At 43.0% G+C, this 25000-nt stretch overlaps 1 protein-coding gene across 1 annotated transcript in view; it reads right to left on the reverse strand.

Annotated features, from left to right (window-relative positions):
• Window positions 1–25000, reverse strand: part of LOC116360086 (TBC1 domain family member 1) — a 98907-nt gene that overhangs the window by 25879 nt on the left and 48028 nt on the right. The window contains 3 exon segments of the mRNA XM_074933808.1: window positions 2243–2528; window positions 22382–22509; window positions 23685–23795. Of these exon segments, the coding sequence (XP_074789909.1) occupies window positions 2243–2528; window positions 22382–22509; window positions 23685–23795 (525 nt within the window).

Below are 25000 nucleotides of genomic sequence, written 5' to 3' on the forward strand. Positions count from 1 at the left end.
CTGGTCTAAAGTAGTGCACTATATAGGGTGCCATAGGGCTCTGGTCTAAAGTAGTGCACTATATAGGGTGCCATAGGGTTCTGGTCTAAAGTAGTACCACTATATAGGGTGCCATAGGGCTCTGGTCTAAAGTAGTGCACTATATAGGGTGCACATAGGGCTCTGGTCTAAAGTAGTGCACTATATAGGGTGCCATAGGGCTCTGGTCTAAAGAGTGCACTATATAGGGTGCCATAGGGCTCTGGTCTAAAGTAGGGCACTATATAGGGTGCCATAGGGCTCTGGTCTAAAGTAGTTGCACTATATAGGGAATAGGGATCTGGTCTATAGTAGTGCACTATATAGGGAATAGGGCTCTGGTCTATAGTAGTACCACTATATAGGGAATAGGGCTCTGGTCTATAGTAGTACCACTATATAGGGAATAGGGCTCTGGTCTATAGTAGTACCACTATTTGGGAATAGGGCTCTGGTCTATAGAAGTACCACTATATAGGGAATAGGGCTCTGGTCTATAGTAGTGTACTATATAGGGAATAGGGCTCTGGTCTATAGTAGTGTACTATATAGGGAATAGGGCTCTGGTCTATAGTAGTTCACTATATAGGGAATAGGGCTCTGGTCTAGAGTAGTACCACTATATAGGGAATAGGGCTCTGGTCTATAGTAGTTCACTATATAGGGAAATAGGGCTTCTGGTCTATAGTAGTACCACTATATAGGGAATAGGGCTCTGGTCTATAGTAGTGCACTATATAGGGAATAGGGCTCTGGTCTATAGTAGTTCACTATATAGGGAATAGGGCTCTGGTCTATAGTAGTACCACTATATAGGGAATAGGGCTCTGGTCTAAAGTAGTGCACTATATAGGGAATAGGGCTCTGGTCTATAGTAGTACCACTATATAGGGAATAGGGTTCTGGTCTATAGTAGTTCACTATATGGGGAATAGGGCTCTGGTCTATAGTAGTACCACTATATAGGGAATAGGGCTCTGGTCTAAAGTAGTGCACTATATAGGGAATAGGGTTCTGGTCTATAGTAGTTCACTATATGGGGAATAGGGCTCTGGTCTATAGTAGTACCACTATATAGGGAATAGGGCTCTGGTCTAAAGTAGTGCACTATATAGGGAATAGGGTTCTGGTCTATAGTAGTACACTATATAGGGAATAGGGCTCTGGTCTATAGTAGTGCCCTATAAAGGGAATAGGGCTCTGGTCACTAGTAGTGCCCTATATAGGAATAGGGCTCTAGTCAGAAGTAGTGCCCTATATAGGGAATATGGCTCTAGTCAGAAGTAGTGCCCTATATAAGGAATAGGGCTCTAGTCAGAAGTAGTGCCCTATATAGGGAATAGGGCTCTAGTCACTAGTAGTGACTAGTTATGGTTGCCCTAGACATGCCTGGGTGTGAGTGATGAGCTGATTGGTTCATGACGCTCCGTCTATATCCTCAAATAACCTAACCAGCTGTTGTTCAGACGTAGTATCTGTCTGTTACCCTGTATCTTGTTGTTCTCTCCATTCTGTTACCCTGTATCTGTTGTTCTCTCTCTCTCCATTCTGTTACCCTGTATCTTGTTGTTCTCTCTCTCCATTCTGTTACCCTGTATCTTGTTGTTCTCTCCATTCTGTTACCCTGTATCTTGTTGTTCTCTCTCTCTCCATTCTGTTACCCGTATCTTGTTGTTCTCTCTCTCCATTCTGTTACCCTGTATCTTGTTGTTCTCTCTCCATTCTGTACCCTGGTATCTTGTTGTTCTCTCTCTCTCCATTCTGTTACCCTGTATCTTGTGTTCTCTCCATTCTGTTACCCTGTATCTTGTTGTTCTCTCTCTCTCCATTCTGTTACCCTGTATCTTGTTGTTCTCTCTCTCCATTCTGTTACCCCTGTATCTTGTTGTTCTCTCTCTCTCCATTCTGTTACCCTGTATCTTTGTTGTTCTCTCTCCATTCTGTACCCTGTATCTTGTGTTCTCTCTCCATTCTGTTACCCTGTATCTTGTTGTTCTCTCTCCATTCTGTTACCCTGTATCTTGTTGTTCTCTCTCCATTCTGTTACCCTGTATCTTGTTGTTCTCTCTCCATTCTGTTACCTGTATCTTGTTGTTCTCTCTCTCCATTCTGTTACCCTGTATCTTGTTGTTCTCTCTCTCCATTCTGTTACCCTGTATCTTGTTGTTCTCTCTCTCCATTCTGTTACCCTGTATCTTGTTGTTCTCTCTCTCCATTCTGTTACCCTGTATCTTGTTGTTCTCTCCATTCTGTTACCCTGTATCTTGTTGTTCTCTCCATTCTGTTACCCTGTATCTTGTTGTTCTCTCTCTCCATTCTAGTTAACCTGTATCTTGTGTTCTCTCTCTCCATCCTCAGCAGTAGTGTCTGTTGCAGGATGGCCTTCCTCCACAGCTGTCTCAGTTCTGCTCGGCCACGTTTCTTCCTCTCCTCCGGAACCACGCCCAGTGATCCGTCTCCAACCCCGCACACAGACACGCCCCTGCCGTCTAAGGAGCAGTCACCCCTGTCTGAGATGGGGAGAGAGGGAGGGGGGGAGAGAGAGAGGGAGGGAGGGGGGAGAGAGAGAGGGAGGCAGGGGAGAGAGAGAGAGAGAGAGAGAGGCAGGAAGCGAGGGAGGGGGGAGAGAGGCAGGGGAGAGAGAGAGAGAGAGAGAGAGAGAGGAGAGAGAGAGAGAGAGAGAGAGAGAGAGAGAGAGAGAGAGAGAGGGGGAGGGGGAGGGAGGGAGGGAGGCAGGAGAGAGAAGAGAGAGAGAGAGAGAGAGAGAGAGAGAGAGAGAGAGAGAGAGAGAAGAGAGGAGAGAGAGAGAGAGGGAGGGAGGGAGGGAGGGAGGGAGGGAGGGAGGGAGGGAGGGAGGGAGGGAGGGAGGGAGGGAGGGAGGGAGGGAGGGAGGGAGAAATGTGAGGGAGAGAGACAGAGGGAGAGAGAGATCGGATAATTCATTAGTGTCCATCTATGCTACTATAGACCCCATTCTCTGGCCCCCAGCCCCTGAGTCCAGGGTTCCCCCTCAGTCTCAACTCTAGATACAGGTAACATCCACTGAGATCAGACGCCCCCCCCCCCCCCCAGTCCCACCTCTAGATACAGGTAACATCCACTGAGATCAGACCCCCTCCCCCCACCACCCCTCAACTCTAGATACAGGTAACATCCACTGAGATCAGACCCCCCCCCCCCCCCCCCCCAGTCCCACCTCTAGATACAGGTAACATCCACTGAGATCAGACCCCCTCCCCCCACACCTCTAGATACAGGTAACATCCACTGAGATCAGACCCCCCCCCCCAGTCCCACCTCTAGATACAGGTAACATCCACTGAGATCAGACCCCCTCCCCCCACCACCCCTCAACTCTAGATACAGGTAATATCCACTGAGATCAGACACCCCCCCCACCACCCCTCACCTCTAGATACAGGTAACATCCACTGAGATCAGACACCCCCCCCCACCACCCCTCACCTCTAGATACAGGTAACATCCACTGAGATCAGACACCCCCCCACCACCCCTCACCTCTAGATACAGGTAACATCCACTGAGATCAGACACCCCCCCACCACCCCTCACCTCTAGATACAGGTAACATCCACTGAGATCAGACACCCCCCCCACCACCCCTCACCTCTAGATACAGGTAACATCCACTGAGATCAGACACCCCCCCCACCACCCCTAACCTCTAGATACAGGTAACATCCACTGAGATCAGACACCCCCCCCACCACCCCTCACCTCTAGATACAGGTAACATCCACTGAGATCAGACACCCCCCCCACCACCCCTCACCTCTAGATACAGGTAACATCCACTGAGATCAGACACCCCCCCCACCACCCCTCACCTCTAGATACAGGTAACATCCACTGAGATCAGACTCTCCCCCCCACCACCCCTCACCTCTAGATACAGGTAACATCCACTGAGATCAGACCCCCCCCCACCACCCCTCACCTCTAGATACAGGTAACATCCACTGAGATCAGACACCCCCCCCACCACCCCTCACCTCTAGATACAGGTAACATCCACTGAGATCAGACCCCCTCCCCCCACCACCCCTCAACTCTAGATACAGGTAACATCCACTGAGATCAGACACCCCCCCCACCACCCCTCACCTCTAGATACAGGTAACATCCACTGAGATCAGACCCCCCCCCCCACCACCCCTCACCTCTAGATACAGGTAACATCCACTGAGATCAGACACCCCCCCCCACCACCCCTCACCTCTAGATACAGGTAACATCCACTGAGATCAGACCCCCTCCCCCCACCACCCCTCAACTCTAGATACAGGTAACATCCACTGAGATCAGACACCCCCCCCACCACCCCTCACCTCTAGATACAGGTAACATCCACTGAGATCAGACTCTCCCCCCCCCCAGGTCAACTATAAGGAACAACACATACAGGCAACAGTTATTGTTATTGTCAGGTTCTCTGTGTGTGGGTGTGTGTGTGTGCAGGGCGTTGGCTCTGGTGGAGCCAGGGTGTTTGCAGAGGAGGGGTGGGTGGACGATGCCACTGTGGCCGAGTGCGTCAGTTTCTTAAGATGTTTGGTTGTGTTTGTTTTAGTGACTGTGCTAGTTTCAACACGCCTTTCAACACAACCACACACACCCATTACACACACACACACACACACAGTTTAGATTTATCAGGTTCTTCCATGCTACTCTGTGCTCTATTTGGTGTGTGTGTGTGTGTGTGTGTGTGTGTGTGTGTGTGTGTGTGTGTGTGTGTGTGTGTGTGTGTGTGTGTGCGTGTGTGTGTGTGTGTGTGTGCGTGTGTGTATGTGTGTGTGTGCTTGTGTGTATGGTATTACAACTAGACAGTAAATATAGGTAGTTACAGGTATGGTATTACAACTAGACAGTAGTTACAGGTAGTTACAGGTATGGTATTACAACTAGACATTAAATACAGGTAGTTACAGGTATGGTATTACAACTAGACAGTAGTTACATGTAGTTACAGGTATGGTATTACAACTAGACATTAAATACAGGTAGTTACAGGTATGGTATTACAACTAGACAGTAAATACAGGTAGTTACAGGTATGGTATTACAACTAGACAGTAGTTACAGGTAGTTACAGGTATGGTATTACAACTAGACAGTAGTTACAGGTAGTTACAGGTATGGTATTACAACTAGACAGTAGTTACAGGTAGTTACAGGTATGGTATTACAACTAGACAGTAGTTACAGGTAGTTACAGGTAGTTACAGGTATGGTATTACAACTAGACAGTAAATATAGGTAGTTACAGGTAGTTACAGGTATGGTATTACAACTAGACAGTAAATATAGGTAGTTACAGGTAGTTACAGGTATGGTATTACAACTAGACAGTAAATACAGGTAGTTACAGGTATGGTATTACAACTAGACAGTAGTTACAGGTAGTTACAGGTATGGTATTACAACTAGACAGTAGTTACAGGTATGGTCAGGTATTCTCTAGAATATAAACACTAAAGAGTAAACACAGGTAGTTACAGGTATGGTCAGGTATTCTCTAGAATATAACAACTAGACAGTAAACACAGGTAGTTACAGGTATGGTCAGGTATTCTCTAGAATATAAACACTAAAGAGTAAACATGGTGGTATTATGGTATTACAACTAGACAGTAGTTACATGTAGTTACAGGTAGTTACAGGTATGGTATTACAACTAGACAGTAGTTACAGGTAGTTACAGGTAGTTACAGGTATGGTATTACAACTAGACAATAGTTACAGGTAGTTACAGGTAGTTACAGGTATGGTATTACAACTAGACAGTAGTTACAGGTAGTTACAGGTATGGTATTACAACTAGACAGTAGTTACAGGTAGTTACAGGTATGGTATTACAACTAGACAGTAGTTACAGGTAGTTACAGGTATGGTATTACAACTAGACAGTAGTTACAGGTAGTTACAGGTAGTTACAGGTATGGTATTACAACTAGACAGTAGTTACAGGTAGTTACAGGTATGGTATTACAACTAGACAGTAGTTACAGGTAGTTACAGGTATGGTATTACAACTAGACAGTAGTTACAGGTAGTTACAGGTATGGTATTACAACTAGACAGTAGTTACAGGTAGTTACAGGTAGTTACAGGTATGGTATTACAACTAGACAGTAGTTACAGGTAGTTACAGGTATGGTATTACAACTAGACAGTAGTTACAGGTAGTTACAGGTATGGTATTACAACTAGACAGTAAATACAGGTAGTTACAGGTAGTTACAGGTATGGTATTACAACTAGACAGTAGTTACAGGTAGTTACAGGTATGGTATTACAACTAGACAGTAGTTACAGGTAGTTACAGGTAGTTACAGGTATGGTATTACAACTAGACAGTAAATATAGGTAGTTACAGGTATGGTATTACAACTAGACATTAAATACAGGTAGTTACAGGTATGGTATTACAACTAGACAGTAAATACAGGTAGTTACAGGTATGGTATTACAACTAGACAGTAGTTACATGTAGTTACAGGTATGGTATTACAACTAGACAGTAGTTACAGGTAGTTACAGGTATGGTATTACAACTAGACAGTAAATACAGGTAGTTACAGGTAGTTACAGGTATGGTATTACAACTAGACAGTAGTTACAGGTAGTTACAGGTATGGTATTACAACTAGACAGTAGTTACAGGTATGGTCAGGTATTCTCTAGAATATAACAACTAGACAGTAAACACAGGTAGTTACAGGTATGGTCAGGTATTCTCTAGAATATAACAACTAGACAGTAAACACAGGTAGTTACAGGTATGGTATTACAACTAGACATTAAATACAGGTAGTTACAGGTATGGTATTACAACTAGACATTAAATACAGGTAGTTACAGGTATGGTATTACAACTAGACAGTAGTTACAGGTAGTTACAGGTATGGTCAGGTATTCTCTAGAATATAACAACTAGACAGTAAACACAGGTAGTTACAGGTATGGTCAGGTATTCTCTAGAATATAAACACTAAAGAGTAAACACAGGTAGTTACAGGTATGGTATTACAACTAGACAGTAAATACAGGTAGTTACAGGTAGTTACAGGTATGGTATTACAACTAGACAGTAGTTACAGGTAGTTACAGGTAGTTACAGGTATGGTATTACAACTAGACAGTAGTTACAGGTAGTTACAGGTATGGTATTACAACTAGACAGTAAATACAGGTAGTTACAGGTAGTTACAGGTATGGTATTACAACTAGACAGTAGTTACAGGTAGTTACAGGTAGTTACAGGTATGGTATTACAACTAGACAGTAGTTACAGGTAGTTACAGGTTTGGTATTACAACTAGACAGTAAATACAGGTAGTTACAGGTAGTTACAGGTATGGTATTACAACTAGACAGTAGTTACAGGTAGTTACAGGTAGTTACAGGTATGGTATTACAACTAGACAGTAGTTACAGGTAGTTACAGGTATGGTATAACAACTAGACAGTAGTTACAGGTAGTTACAGGTATGGTATTACAACTAGACAGTAGTTACAGGTAGTTACAGGTATGGTATTACAACTAGACAGTAAATACAGGTAGTTACAGGTAGTTACAGGTATGGTATTACAACTAGACAGTAGTTACAGGTAGTTACAGGTAGTTACAGGTATGGTATTACAACTAGACAGTAGTTACAGGTAGTTACAGGTATGGTATAACAACTAGACAGTAGTTACAGGTAGTTACAGGTATGGTATTACAACTAGACAGTAGTTACAGGTAGTTACAGGTATGGTATTACAACTAGACAGTAGTTACAGGTAGTTACAGGTATGGTATTACAACTAGACAGTAGTTACAGGTAGTTACAGGTATGGTATTACAACTAGACAGTAAATACAGGTAGTTACAGGTAGTTACAGGTATGGTATTACAACTAGACAGTAGTTACAGGTAGTTACAGGTATGGTATTACAACTAGACAGTAGTTACAGGTATGGTCAGGTATTCTCTAGAATATAACAACTAGACAGTAAACACAGGTAGTTACAGGTATGGTCAGGTATTCTCTAGAATATAACAACTAGACAGTAAACACAGGTAGTTACAGGTATGGTATTACAACTAGACATTAAATACAGGTAGTTACAGGTATGGTATTACAACTAGACATTAAATACAGGTAGTTACAGGTATGGTATTACAACTAGACAGTAGTTACAGGTAGTTACAGGTATGGTCAGGTATTCTCTAGAATATAACAACTAGACAGTAAACACAGGTAGTTACAGGTATGGTCAGGTATTCTCTAGAATATAAACACTAAAGAGTAAACACAGGTAGTTACAGGTATGGTATTACAACTAGACAGTAAATACAGGTAGTTACAGGTAGTTACAGGTATGGTATTACAACTAGACAGTAGTTACAGGTAGTTACAGGTAGTTACAGGTATGGTATTACAACTAGACAGTAGTTACAGGTAGTTACAGGTATGGTATTACAACTAGACAGTAAATACAGGTAGTTACAGGTAGTTACAGGTATGGTATTACAACTAGACAGTAGTTACAGGTAGTTACAGGTATGGTATTACAACTAGACAGTAGTTACAGGTAGTTACAGGTTTGGTATTACAACTAGACAGTAAATACAGGTAGTTACAGGTAGTTACAGGTATGGTATTACAACTAGACAGTAGTTACAGGTAGTTACAGGTAGTTACAGGTATGGTATTACAACTAGACAGTAGTTACAGGTAGTTACAGGTATGGTATAACAACTAGACAGTAGTTACAGGTAGTTACAGGTATGGTATTACAACTAGACAGTAGTTACAGGTAGTTACAGGTATGGTATTACAACTAGACAGTAAATACAGGTAGTTACAGGTAGTTACAGGTATGGTATTACAACTAGACAGTAGTTACAGGTAGTTACAGGTAGTTACAGGTATGGTATTACAACTAGACAGTAGTTACAGGTAGTTACAGGTATGGTATAACAACTAGACAGTAGTTACAGGTAGTTACAGGTATGGTATTACAACTAGACAGTAGTTACAGGTAGTTACAGGTATGGTATTACAACTAGACAGTAAATACAGGTAGTTACAGGTATGGTATTACAACTAGACATTAAATACAGGTAGTTACAGGTATGGTATTACAACTAGACAGTAGTTACATGTAGTTACAGGTATGGTATTACAACTAGACATTAAATACAGGTAGTTACAGGTATGGTATTACAACTAGACAGTAGTTACAGGTAGTTACAGGTGGTTACAGGTCTGGTATTACAACTAGACAGTAGTTACAGGTAGTTACAGGTATGGTATTACAACTAGACAGTAGTTACAGGTAGTTACAGGTTTGGTATTACAACTAGACAGTAAATACAGGTAGTTATAGGTAGTTACAGGTAGTTACAGGTAGTTACAGGTATGGTATTACAACTAGACAGTAGTTACAGGTAGTTACAGGTATGGTATTACAACTAGACAGTAAATACAGGTAGTTACAGGTATGGTATTACAACTAGACAGTAGTTACAGGTAGTTACAGGTATGGTCAGGTATTCTCTAGAATATAACAACTAGACAGTAAACACAGGTAGTTACAGGTATGGTCAGGTATTCTCTAGAATATAAACACTAAAGAGTAAACACAGGTAGTTACAGGTATGGTATTACAACTAGACATTAAATACAGGTAGTTACAGGTATGGTATTACAACTAGACAGTAGTTACAGGTAGTTACAGGTAGTTACAGGTATGGTATTACAACTAGACAGTAAATACAGGTAGTTACAGGTATGGTATTACAACTAGACAGTAGTTACAGGTAGTTACAGGTAGTTACAGGTCTGGTATTACAACTAGACAGTAAATATAGGTAGTTACAGGTAGTTACAGGTATGGTATTACAACTAGACAGTAAATACAGGTAGTTACAGGTATGGTATTACAACTAGACAGTAGTTACAGGTAGTTACAGGTATGGTATTACAACTAGACAGTAGTTACAGGTAGTTACAGGTATGGTATTACAACTAGACAGTAGTTACAGGTAGTTACAGGTATGGTATTACAACTAGACAGTAGTTACAGGTATGGTATTACAACTAGACAGTAGTTACAGGTAGTTACAGGTATGGTATTACAACTAGACAGTAAATACAGGTAGTTACAGGTTATGGTATTACAACTAGACAGTAGTTACAGGTATGGTATTACAACTAGACAGTAGTTACAGGTATGGTATTACAACTAGACAGTAGTTACAGGTATGGTATTACAACTAGACAGTAGTTACAGGTAGTTACAGGTATGGTATTACAACTAGACAGTAAATACAGGTAGTTACAGGTAGTTACAGGTATGGTATTACAACTAGACAGTAGTTACAGGTAGTTACAGGTATGGTATTACAACTAGACAGTAGTTACAGGTAGTTACAGGTATGGTATTACAACTAGACAGTAGTTACAGGTATGGTATTACAACTAGACAGTAGTTACAGGTAGTTACAGGTATGGTATTACAACTAGACAGTAGTTACAGGTATGGTATTACAACTAGACAGTAGTTACAGGTAGTTACTGGTATGGTATTACAACTAGACAGTAGTTACAGGTAGTTACAGGTAGTTACAGGTATGGTATTACAACTAGACAGTAAATACAGGTAGTTACAGGTATGGTATTACAACTAGACAGTAGTTACAGGTAGTTACAGGTATGGTATTACAACTAGACAGTAGTTACAGGTAGTTACAGGTATGGTATTACAACTAGACAGTAGTTACAGGTATGGTATTACAACTAGACAGTAAATACAGGTAGTTACAGGTATGGTATTACAACTAGACAGTAGTTACAGGTATGGTATTACAACTAGACAGTAGTTACAGGTATGGTATTACAACTAGACAGTAGTTACAGGTATGGTATTACAACTAGACAGTAGTTACAGGTAGTTACAGGTATGGTATTACAACTAGACAGTAAATACAGGTAGTTACAGGTATGGTATTACAAACTGGACAGTAGTTACAGGTAGTTACAGGTATGGTATTACAACTAGACAGTAGTTACAGGTATGGTATTACAACTAGACAGTAGTTACAGGTAGTTACAGGTATGGTATTACAACTAGACAGTAGTTACAGGTATGGTATTACAACTAGACAGTAGTTACAGGTAGTTACTGGTATGGTATTACAACTAGACAGTAGTTACAGGTAGTTACAGGTATGGTATTACAACTAGACAGTAGTTACAGGTAGTTACAGGTATGGTATTACAACTAGACAGTAGTTACAGGTAGTTACAGGTATGGTCAGGTATTCTCTAGAATATAACAACTAGACAGTAAACACAGGTAGTTACAGGTATGGTCAGGTATTCTCTAGAATATAACAACTAGACAGTAGTTACAGGTAGTTACAGGTATGGTCAGGTATTCTCTAGAATATAACAACTAGACAGTAAACACAGGTAGTTACAGGTATGGTCAGGTATTCTCTAGAATATAACAAATAGACAGTAGTTACAGGTATGGTATTACAACTAGACAGTAAACACAGGTAGTTACAGGTAGTTACAGGTATGGTATTACAACTAGACAGTAGTTACAGGTAGTTACAGGTATGGTATTACAACTAGACAGTAGTTACAGGTAGTTACAGGTAGTTACAGGTATGGTATTACAACTAGACAGTAGTTACAGGTAGTTACAGGTATGGTCAGGTATTCTCTAGAATATAACAACTAGACAGTAGTTACAGGTAGTTACAGGTATGGTCAGGTATTCTCTAGAATATTAACACTAAAGAGTAAACACAGGTAGTTACAGGTATGGTCAGGTATTCTCTAGAATATCACAACTAGACAGTAAACACAGGTAGTTACAGGTATGGTCAGGTATTCTCTAGAATATAAACACTAAAGAGTAAACACAGGTATGGTCAGGTATTCTCTAGAATATTAACACTAAAGAGTAAATACAGGTAGTTACAGGTATGGTATTACAACTAGACAGTAAACACAGGTAGTTACAGGTATGGTCAGGTATTCTCTAGAATATAACAACTAGACAGTAAACACAGGTAGTTACAGGTATGGTCAGGTATTCTCTAGAATATCACAACTAGACAGTAAACACAGGTAGTTACAGGTATGGTCAGGTATTCTCTAGAATATAAACACTAAAGAGTAAACACAGGTATGGTCAGGTATTCTCTAGAATATAAACACTAAAGAGTAAACACAGGTATGGTCAGGTATTCTCTAGAATATTAACACTAAAGAGTAAATACAGGTAGTTATAGGTATGGTATTACAACTAGACAGTAAACACAGGTAGTTACAGGTATGGTCAGGTATTCTCTAGAATATAACAACTAGACAGTAAACACAGGTAGTTACAGGTATGGTCAGGTATTCTCTAGAATATAAACACTAAAGAGTAAACACAGGTATGGTCAGGTATTGTCTTCAGTCTACTGTCGTGGTATAACCTGTTCTGGGTACTTATGTTTGTAGATCGGCATTGTTGATTAAATATGATTTGTCACACTCCATCTGTCACCAGAGAACTGTAACTAAAACCTGGCCAAGGAGAGGGAGAGAGAAAGACTGAATGAGAGAGAGAGACAATGAGAGAGAGAGAATGAGAGAGAGAGAGAGAGAGAGAATGAGAGAGAGAGAGAGAGAGAGAGAGAGAGAGAATGAGAGAGAGAGAGAGAGAGAATGAGAGAGAGAGAGAGAGAGAGAGAGAGAGAGAGAGAGAGAGAGAGAGAGAGTATGTGTAAACTTCTGTATGTGTAATGTTTACTGTTCATTTTTGTTGTTTTTCACTTTATATATTCACTTTGTATGTTATCTACCTCACTTGCTTTGGCAATGTTAACACATGTTTCCCATGCCAATAAAGCCCTTGAATTGAATTGAATTGAATTGAGAGAGAGAGAGAAAGCCTGAATAAGAGAGAGAGAGAGAGAGACAGAGAGAGGTGGTAGACGGTAGGTAAATTGTGTATTACCTTAAATACATGTTTACACAGGTATAAAGGTGGAGTTTACACATGTAGGAACCCAGTCTCTACTGTACCAGACCAACAGTAGCCCAGTAACCTAGTCTCTACTGTACCAGACCAACAGTAGCCCAGTAACCTAGTCTCTACTGTACCAGACCAACAGTAACCTAGTCTCTACTGTACCAGACCAACAGTAGCCCAGTAACCTAGTCTCTACTGTACCAGACCAACAGTAGCCCAGTAACCTAGTCTCTACTGTACCAGACCAACAGTAACCCCGTCTCTACTGTACCAGACCGACAGTAGCCCAGTCTCTACTGTACCAGACCAACAGTAGCCCAGTAACCTAGTCTCTACTGTACCAGACCAACAGTAACCTAGTCTCTACTGTACCAGACCGACAGTAGCCCAGTCTCTACTGTACCAGACCAACAGTAACCCAGTCTCTACTGTACCAGACCAACAGTAGCCCAGTAACCTAGTCTCTACTGTACCAGACCAACAGTAGCCCAGTAACCCAGTCTCTACTGTACCAGACCAACAGTAGCCCAGTAACCTAGTCTCTACTGTACCAGACCAACAGTAACCTAGTCTCTACTGTACCAGACCGACAGTAGCCCAGTCTCTACTGTACCAGACCAACAGTAACCCAGTCTCTACTGTACCAGACCAACAGTAGCCCAGTAACCTAGTCTCTACTGTACCAGACCAACAGTAACCTAGTCTCTACTGTACCAGACCGACAGTAGCCCAGTCTCTACTGTACCAGACCAACAGTAACCCAGTCTCTACTGTACCAGACCAACAGTAACCCAGTCTCTACTGTACCAGACCAACAGTAACCCAGTCTCTACTGTACCAGACCAACAGTAACCCAGTCTCTACTGTACCAGACCAACAGTAACCCAGTTTCTACTGTACCAGACCAACAGTAACCCAGTTTCTACTGTACCAGACCAGTAACCCAGTCTCTACTGTACCAGACCAACAGTAACCCAGTCTCTACTGTACCAGACCAACAGTAACCCAGTCTCTACTGTACCAGACCAACAGTAACCCAGTCTCTACTGTACCAGACCAGTAACCCAGTCTCTACTGTACCAGACCAACAGTAACCCAGTCTCTACTGTACCAGACCAACAGTAACCCAGTCTCTACTGTACCAGACCAACAGTAACCCAGTCTCTACTGTACCAGACCAGACCAACAGTAACCCAGTCTCTAATGTACCAGACCAACAGTAACCCAGTCTCTACTGTACCAGACCAACAGTAACCCAGTCTCTACTGTACCAGACCAACAGTAACCCAGTCTCTACTGTACCAGACCAACAGTAACCCAGTCTCTACTGCACTAGACCAACAGTAACCCAGTCTCTACTGTACCAGACCAACAGTAACCTAGTCTCTACTGTACCAGACCAACAGTAACCCCGTCTCTACTGTACCAGACCAACAGTAACCCCGTCTCTACTGTACCAGACCAACAGTAACCCAGTCTCTACTGTACCAGACCAGTAACCCAGTCTCTACTGTACCAGACCAGTAACCCAGTCTCTACTGTACCAGACCAACAGTAACCCAGTCTCTACTGTACCAGACCAACAGTAACCCAGTCTCTACTGTACCAGACCAACAGTAACCCAGTCTCTACTGTACCAGACCAACAGTAACCCAGTCTCTACTGTACCAGACCAACAGTAACCCAGTCTCTAATGTACCAGACCAACAGTAACCAGTCTCTACTGTACCATACCAGTAACCCAGTCTCTACTGTACCAGACCAACAGTAACCCAGTCTATACTGTACCAGACCAACAGTAACCCAGTCTCTACTGTACCAGACCAACAGTAACCCAGTCTCTACTGTACCAGACCAACAGTAACCCAGTCTCTACTGTACCAGACCAACAGTAACCTAGTCTCTACTGTACCAGACCAACAGTAACCTAGTCTCTACTGTACCAGACCAACAGTAACCTAGTCTCTACTGTACCAGACCAACAGTAACCTAGTCTCTACTGTACCAGACCAACAGTAACCTAGTCTCTACTGTACCAGACCAACAGTAACCTAGTCTCTACTGTACCAGACCAACAGTAACCTAGTCTCTACTGTACCAGACCAACAGTAACCTAGTCTCTACTGTACCAGACCAACAGTAACCCAGTCTCTACTGTACCAGACCAACAGTAACCCAGTCTCTACTGTACCAGACCAACAGTAACCCAGTCTCTACTGTAGCAGACCAACAGTAACCTAGTCTCTACTGTACCAGACCAACAGTAACCTAGTCTCTACTGTACCAGACCAACAGTAACCTAGTCTCTACTGTACCAGACCAACAGTAACCTAGTCTCTACTGTACCAGACCAACAGTAACCCAGTCTCTACTGTACCAGACCAACAGTAACCCAGTCTCTACTGTACCAGACCAACAGTAACCCAGTCTCTACTCTACCAGACCAACAGTAACCTAGTCTCTACTGTACCAGACCAACAGTAACCCAGTCTCTACTGTACCAGACCAACAGTAACCTAGTCTCTACTGTACCAGACCAACAGTAACCCAGTCTCTACTGTACCAGACCAACAGTAACCCAGTCTCTACTGTACCAGACCAACAGTAACCCAGTCTCTAATGTACCAGACCAACAGTAACCAGTCTCTACTGTACCATACCAGTAACCCAGTCTCTACTGTACCAGACCAACAGTAACCCAGTCTATACTGTACCAGACCAACAGTAACCCAGTCTCTACTGTACCAGACCAACAGTAACCCAGTCTCTACTGTACCAGACCAACAGTAACCCAGTCTCTACTGTACCAGACCAACAGTAACCTAGTCTCTACTGTACCAGACCAACAGTAACCTAGTCTCTACTGTACCAGACCAACAGTAACCTAGTCTCTACTGTACCAGACCAACAGTAACCTAGTCTCTACTGTACCAGACCAACAGTAACCTAGTCTCTACTGTACCAGACCAACAGTAACCTAGTCTCTACTGTACCAGACCAACAGTAACCTAGTCTCTACTGTACCAGACCAACAGTAACCTAGTCTCTACTGTACCAGACCAACAGTAACCCAGTCTCTACTGTACCAGACCAACAGTAACCCAGTCTCTACTGTACCAGACCAACAGTAACCCAGTCTCTACTGTAGCAGACCAACAGTAACCTAGTCTCTACTGTACCAGACCAACAGTAACCTAGTCTCTACTGTACCAGACCAACAGTAACCTAGTCTCTACTGTACCAGACCACAGTAACCTAGTCTCTACTGTACCAGACCAACAGTAACCCAGTCTCTACTGTACCAGACCAACAGTAACCCAGTCTCTACTGTACCAGACCAACAGTAACCCAGTCTCTACTCTACCAGACCAACAGTAACCTAGTCTCTACTGTACCAGACCAACAGTAACCTAGTCTCTACTGTACCAGACCAACAGTAACCTAGTCTCTACTGTACCAGACCAACAGTAACCTAGTCTCTACTGTACCAGACCAACAGTAACCTAGTCTCTACTGTACCAGACCAACAGTAACCCAGTCTCTACTGTACCAGACCAACAGTAACCCAGTCTCTACTGTACCAGACCAACAGTAACCCAGTCTCTACTGTAGCAGACCAACAGTAACCTAGTCTCTACTGTACCAGACCAACAGTAACCTAGTCTCTACTGTACCAGACCAACAGTAACCTAGTCTCTACTGTACCAGACCAACAGTAACCTAGTCCCTACTGTACCATACCAACAGTAACCCAGTCTCTACTGTACCAGACCAACAGTAACCCAGTCTCTACTGTACCAGACCAACAGTAACCCAGTCTCTACTCTACCAGACCAACAGTAACCTAGTCTCTACTGTACCAGACCAACAGTAACCCAGTCTCTACTGTACCAGACCAACAGTAACCTAGTCTCTACTGTACCAGACCAACAGTAACCCAGTCTCTACTGTACCAGACCAACAGTAACCCAGTCTCTACTGTACCAGACCAACAGTAACCTAGTCTCTACTGTACCAGACCAACAGTAACCCAGTCTCTACTGTACCAGACCAACAGTAACCTAGTCTCTACTGTACCAGACCAACAGTAACCTAGTCTCTACTGTACCAGACCAACAGTAACCCAGTCTCTACTGTACCAGACCAACAGTAACCTAGTCTCTACTGTACCAGACCAACAGTAACCTAGTCTACTGTAGCCAACAGTAACCTAGTCTCTACTGTACCAGACCAACAGTAACCTAGTCTCTACTGTACCAGACCAGTACCTAGTCTCTACTGTACCAGACCAGTAACCTAGTCTCTACTGTACCAGACCAACAGTAACCTAGTCTCTACTGTACCAGACCAACAGTAACCTAGTCTCTAACTGTACCAGACCAACAGTAACCTAGTCTCTACTGTACCAGACCAGTAACCTAGTCTCTACTGTACCAGACCAACAGTAACCTAGTCTCTACTGTACCAGACCAACAGTAACCTAGTCTCTACTGTACCAGACCAACAGTAACCTAGTCTCTACTGTACCAGACCAACAGTAACCTAGTCTCTACTGTACCGGACCAACAGTAACCTAGTCTCTACTGTACCAGACCAACAGTAACCTAGTCTCTACTGTACCAGACCAACAGTAACCCAGTCTCTACTGTACCAGACCAACAGTAACCCAGTCCTCTACTGTACCAGACCAACAGTAACCCAGTCTCTACTGTACCAGAACCAACAGTAACCCAGTCTCTACTGTACCAGACCAACAGTAACCTAGTCTCTACTGTACCAGACCAACAGTAACCCAGTCTCTACTGTACCAGACCAACAGTAACCCAGTCTCTACTGTACCAGACCAACAGTAACCTAGTCTCTCCAGCCAGACAGCTCACTCCCTCTAATCTTTGAATGTGTTGCCTGTTGGATTTACGTGGCTCCAAAGTCCAAGTCGAACGATGTCCACGACTAACAGTAAGTCACAAAGCAACAGTGACATCTAGTGGCCAGGTGCTGTCATTACACCAGTCTGTGCTCTGAGGGCTCAGGACACAGCTGTTCTGTACGGTCTCTGGGACACACATGAAGTCATCAATGTCCGTTTTCTTGGGTCCTTAAAAAAGGTGAATCTAACTTTTCTTCGGACAAGTTACATACGTACGAAAGCGGACATAGTGGATCTCATGACGGACAATCATATCTGTTCTGTTGACCGTCATCTCATGACTACCTATTGAAAAGCTATTGGCTCAAATCAGGAGTAACACTGTTTTTCACCACTAGCACCACACACTAAACCGAGAGCCATTTACATGTGCTGCTATTTAAACCAGGTTTGGGATGCAGTTCTAATTTCATTTCCATTACAAACCACCGATTCACATTCTAGAACTAGAAGGAATCATTTAGAATCTTTATCTTGAAAATTCTTAGTTTTTAAAAATATATTTCTGCTATGGAACCCAGGACTTACTGGCAAAACAGTGGCAATTATTACTATGGGGACTATCCTGGCTAAATGCATCAATTATTACTATGGGGACTATCCTGGCTAAATGCATCAATTATTACTATGGGGACTATCCTGGCTAAATGCATCAATTATTACTATGGGGACTATCCTGGCTAAATGCATCAATTATTACTATAGGGACTATCCTGGCTAAATGCATCAATTATTACTATAGGGACTGTCCTGGCTAAATGCATCAATTATTACTATATGGACTATCCTGGCTAAATAAATTAACTAGAATCTAAATGTATTTGTTGAATTAAAAACATTTCAAAAGGTCTGTAAGACAAACCACATGCAGTAGATTCCCATTCTAGAACTAGAAGGAATCATTTAGAATCATTATCTGTAAGACAAACCACATGCAGTAGACGGATGACTATTGATATTTTTATTTATTTATTTATTTCACCTTTATTTAACCAGGTAAGCTAGTTGAGAACACCTTTATTTAACCAGGTAGGCTAGTTGAGAACACCTTTATTTAACCAGGTAGGCTAGTTGAGAACACCTTTATTTAACCAGGTAGGCTAGTTGAGAACACCTTTATTTAACCAGGTAGGCTAGTTGAGAACACCTTTATTTAACCAGGTAAGCTAGTTGAGAACACCTTTATTTAACCAGGTAGGCTAGTTGAGATCACCTTTATTTAACCAGGTAGGCTAGTTGAGAACACCTTTATTTAACCAGGTAGTGGACCTTATTTAGGTAAGCTAGTTGAGAACACCTTTATTTAACCAGGTAGGCTAGTTGAGAACACCTTTTTAACCAGGTAGGCTAGTTGAGAACACCTTTATTTAACCAGGTAGGCTAGTTGAGAACACCTTTATTTAACCAGGTAGGCTAGTTAGAACACCTTTATTTAACCAGGTAGGCTAGTTGAGAACACCTTTATTTAACCAGGTAGGCTAGTTGAAGAACACCTTTATTTAACCAGGTAGGCTAGTTGAGAACACCTTTATTTACCAGGTAGGCTAGTGAGAACACCTTTATTTAACCAGGTAGGCTAGTTGAGAACACCTTTATTTAACCAGGTAGGCTAGTTTGAGAACACCTTTATTTAACCAGGTAGGCTAGTTGAGAACACCTTTATTTAACCAGGTAGGCTAGTTGAGAACACCTTTATTTAACCAGGTAGGCTAGTTGAGAACACCTTTATTTAACCAGGTAGGCTAGTGAGAACACCTTTATTTAACCAGGTAGGCTAGTTGAGAACACCTTTATTTAACCAGGTAGGCTAGTTGAGAACACCTTTATTTAACCAGGTAGGCTAGTTGAGAACACCTTTATTTAACCAGGTAGGCTAGTTGAGAACACCTTTATTTAACCAGGGTAGGCTAGTTGAGAAACACCTTTATTTAACCAGGTAGGCTAGTTGAGAACACCTTTATTTAACCAGGTAGGCTAGTTGAGAACACCTTTATTTAACCAGGTAGGCTAGTTGAGAACACCTTTATTTAACCAGGTAGGCTAGTTGAGAACACCTTTATTTAACCAGGTAGGCTAGTTGAGAACACCTTTATTTAACCAGGTAGGCTAGTTGAGAACACCTTTATTTAACCAGGTAGGCCAGTTGAGAACACCTTTATTTAACCAGGTAGGCTAGTTGAGAACACCTTTATTTAACCAGGTAGGCTAGTTGAGAACACCTTTATTTAACCAGGTAGGCTAGTTGAGAACACCTTTATTTAACCAGGTAGGCTAGTTGAGAACACCTTTATTTAACCAGGTAGGCTAGTTGAGAAACACCTTTATTTAACCAGGTAGGCCAGTTGAGAACACCTTTATTTAACCAGGTAGGCCAGTTGAGAACACCTTTATTTAACCAGGTAGGCCAGTTGAGAACACCTTTATTTAACCAGGTAGGCTAGTTGAGAACACCTTTATTTAACCAGGTAGGCTAGTTGAGAACACCTTTATTTAACCAGGTAGGCTAGTTGAGAACACCTTTATTTAACCAGGTAGGCTAGTTGAGAACACCTTTATTTAACCAGGTAGGCTAGTTGAGAACACCTTTATTTAACCAGTAGGCTAGTTGAGAACACCTTTATTTAAACCAGGTAGGCTAGTTGAGAACACCTTTATTTAACCAGGTAGGCTAGTTGAGAACACCTTTATTTAACCAGGTAGGCTAGTTGAGAACACCTTTATTTAACCAGGTAGGCTAGTTGAGAACACCTTTATTTAACCAGGTAGACTAGTTGAGAACACCTTTATTTAACCAGGTAGGCTAGTTGAGAACACCTTTATTTAACCAGGTAGGCTAGTTGAGGACACCTTTATTTAACCAGGTAGGCCAGTTGAGAACAAGTTCTCATTTACAATTGCGACCTGGCCAAGATAAAGCAAAGCAGTTCGACAGATAAAACGACACAGAGTTACACATGGAGTAAAAACAAACATACAGTCAATAATGCAGTATAAACAAGTCTATATACGATGTGAGCAAATGAGGTGAGATAAGGGGAGGTAAAGGCAAAAAAGGCCAAGATGGCAAAGTAAATACAATATAGCAAGTAAAATACTGGAATGGTAGTTTTGCAATGGAAGAATGTGCAAAGTAGAAATAAAAAAATAATGGGGTGCAAAGGAGCAAAATAAATAAATAAATTAAAATTAAATACAGTTGGGAAAGAGGTAGTTGTTTGGGCTAAATTATAGGTGGGCTATGTACAGGTGCAGTAATCTGTGAGCTGCTCTGACAGTTGGTGCTTAAAGCTAGTGAGGGAGATAAGTGTTTCCAGTTTCAGAGATTTTTGTAGTTCGTTCCAGTCATTGGCAGCAGAGAACTGGAAGGAGAGGCGGCCAAAGAAAGAATTGGTTTTGGGGGTGACTAGAGAGATATACCTGCTGGAGCGCGTGCTACAGGTGGGAGATGCTATGGTGACCAGCGAGCTGAGATAAGGGGGGACTTTACCTAGCAGGGTCTTGTAGATGACATGGAGCCAGTGGGTTTGGCGACGAGTATGAAGCGAGGGCCAGCCAACGAGAGCGTACAGGTCGCAATGGTGGGTAGTATATGGGGGCTTTGGTGATAAAACGGATTGCACTGTGATAGACTGCATCCAATTAGTTGAGTAGGGTATTGGAGGCTATTTTGTAAATGACATCGCCAAAGTCGAGGATTGGTAGGATGGTCAGTTTTACAAGGGTATGTTTGGCAGCATGAGTGAAGGATGCTTTGTTGCGAAATAGGAAGCCAATTCTAGATTTAACTTTGGATTGGAGATGTTTGATATGGGTCTGGAAGGAGAGTTTACAATCTAACCAGACATGAAGAACACACATCCTTATCTGATACAAGATAGTCACCCTCCTTACTCAAACAGGTGTGTGTGTGTGTGTGTGTGTGTGTGTGTGTGTGTGTGTGTGTGTGTGTGTGTGTGCGCGTGTGCGTGTCAGTGTGTGTGTGTGTGTGTGTGTGTGTGCGTGTCAGTGTGTGTGTGTGTGTGTGTGTGTGTGTGTGTGCGTGTCAGTGTGTGTGTGTGTGTGTGTGTGTGTGTGTGTGTGTGTGTGTCAGTGGTGTGTGTGTGTCAGTGTGTGTGTGTGTGCGTGTCAGTGTGTGTGTGTGTGTGTGTGTGTGTGTGTGTGTGTGCGTGTCAGTGTGTGTGTGTGTGTGTGTGTGTGTGTGTGTGTGTGTGTGCGCGTGTCAGTGTGTGTGTGTGTGTGTGCGTGTCAGTGTGTGTGTGTGTGTGTGCGTGTCAGTGTGTGTGTGTGTGTGTGTGTGTGTGTGTGTGTGTGTGTGTGTGTGTGTGTGTGTGTGTGTGTGTGTGTGTGTGTGTGTGTGTGTGCGTGTGTGTGCGTGTGTGTGCGTACCATTGCTGTCAGTGTTTTTCTGAGGGGTAGCGACACGAAGGAAGATCTGTTGTCTCCAGGAGTGTCTCCGTAGAGGACTGTCTCCTACCACACACACTGCTACCGGACTGGACAGGGCTGCTACGTCACTGTAACACACACACACACATTAATACACACACACACACATTAATACACACACACACACACACTGCTACCGGACTGGACAGGGCTGCTACGTCACTGTAACATACACACACACATTAATACACACACACACACACATTAATACACACACACACACACTGCTACCGGACTGGACAGGGCTGCTACGTCACTGTAACATACACACACACACACACACACATTAATACACACACACATACGTTAATACACACACACAAGTAAGTGGTTGTAAAACTCACAGGTAGAGTGTACGTTGTGTAGTGGTGGTGTATGGTGTGTAGTGGTGGTGTATGGTGTGTAGTGTAGTGGTGGTGTATGGTGTGGGTGTGTGGTATGATGTGGTGTGGGGTGTGGGGTATGGTGTGGTGTGTAGTGTGGGGTATGGTGTGGTGTGTAGTGTGGGGTATGGTATGGTGTGTAGTGTGGGGTATGGTATGGTATGGTGTGTAGTGGTGGTGTGGTGTGTAGTATGGTGTGTGGTGTGTAGTATGGTGTGTGGTGTGTAGTATGGTGTGTGGTGTGTAGCATGGTGTGTGGTGTGTAGCATGGTGTGTGGTGTGTAGTATGGTGTGTGGTGTGTAGTGGTGTGTAGTGTGGTGTGTAGTGGTGGTGTGTAGTATGGTGTGTGGTATGGTGTGGTGTGTAGTATGGTGTGTAGTATGGTGTGGTGTGTAGTATGGTGTGTAGTGTGGTGTGGTATGGTGTGTGGTGTGGTATGTGGTATGGTGTATGGTGTGGTGTATGGTGTGGTGCATGGTGTGTGGTATGGTGTGTGGTGTGGTATGTGGTGTATGGTGTATGGTGTGGTGTATGGTGTATGGTGTGGTGTGTGGTGTACGGTGTGGTGCGTGGTGTGTAGTGTGTGGTATGGTGTGGTGTATGGTATGGTGTATGGTGTATGGTGTATGGTGTGGTGTATGGTGTAGGGTGTATGGTATGGTGTATGGTATGGGGTGTGGTATGTGGTGTATGGTGTGGTGTGTGGTGTATGGTGTGGGTGTATGGTATGGTGTGTGGTGAGTGGTGTGGTGTATGGTATGGTGTGTGGTGTATGGTGTGTGGTGTATGGAAAGTGTGCTGTGGTGTAGTGTGTAGTGTGTGGTGTGGCGTATGGTGTGTGGTGTATGGTGTGGTGTACCTCCTCTTGTCTAAGTCACAGGGGTGGCTCTCGTGGACAGGAGCGAGGAGTTTGAGGAAGTTGGGAACAGAGGAGGAGGAGCGGAGACGAGCGCGCAGACCTCCCAGAGGACTGACAGAGATGAGAGGAGAGAAGGAGAGAGAAGGAGAGAGAAGGAGAGGACAGAGAGAAACATTAAGATATAGACTGGACAGACAGACAGGATGTAGCAGGGACAGACACTGAAACAGTGTGATAATGACAGGAAGTAGCAGGGACAGAAACTGAAAGAGTGATAATGACAGGAAGTAGCAGGGACAGACACTGAAACAGAGTAATAATGACAGACAGGAAGTAGCAGGGAGAGACACTGAAACAGAGTGATAATGACAGACAGGAAGTAGCAGGGACAGACACTGAAACAGAGTGATAATGACAGACAGAAAGTAGCAGGGAGAGACACTGAAACACAGTGATATTGACAAACAGGAAGTAGCAGGGAGAGACACTGAAACACAGTGATAATGACAGACAGGAAGTAGCAGGGACAGACACTGAAACACAGTGATAATGACAGACAGGAAGTAGCAGGGAGAGACACTGAAACACAGTGATAATGACAGACAGGAAGTAGCAGGGATAGACACTGAAACAGAGTGATAATGACAGACAGACAGGAAGTATGACAAAGAGAGAGAGAGAGAGACAAAGAGAATGACAAACAGGAAGTAGCAGGGACAGACACTGAAACACAGTGATAATGACAGACAGGAAGTAGCAGGGACAGACACTGAAACACAGTGATAATGACAGACAGGAAGTAGCAGGGACAGACACTGAAACACAGTGATAATGACAGACAGGAAGTAGCAGGGACAGACACTGAAACACAGTGATAATGACAGACAGGAAGTAGCAGGGACAGACACTGAAACACAGTGATAATGACAGACAGGAAGTAGCAGGGACAGACACTGAAACACAGTGATAATGACAGACAGGAAGTAGCAGGGACAGACACTGAAACACAATGCTAATGACAGACAGGAAGTAGCAGGGACAGACACTGAAACACAGTGCTAATGACAGACAGGAAGTAGCAGGGAAAGACACTGAAACACAGTGATAATGACAGACAGGAAGTAGCAGGGACAGACACTGAAACACAGTGATAATGACAGACAGGAAGTAGCAGGGAGAGACACTGAAACACAGTGATAATGACAGACAGGAAGTAGCAGGGATAGACACTGAAACAGAGTGATAATGACAGACAGACAGGAAGTATGACAAAGAGAGAGAGAGAGAGACAAAGAGAATGACAAACAGGAAGTAGC

The sequence above is a fragment of the Oncorhynchus kisutch genome, unplaced genomic scaffold, assembly GCF_002021735.2.
Source record: "Oncorhynchus kisutch isolate 150728-3 unplaced genomic scaffold, Okis_V2 Okis07a-Okis12b_hom, whole genome shotgun sequence".
NCBI lineage: Eukaryota > Metazoa > Chordata > Actinopteri > Salmoniformes > Salmonidae > Oncorhynchus > Oncorhynchus kisutch.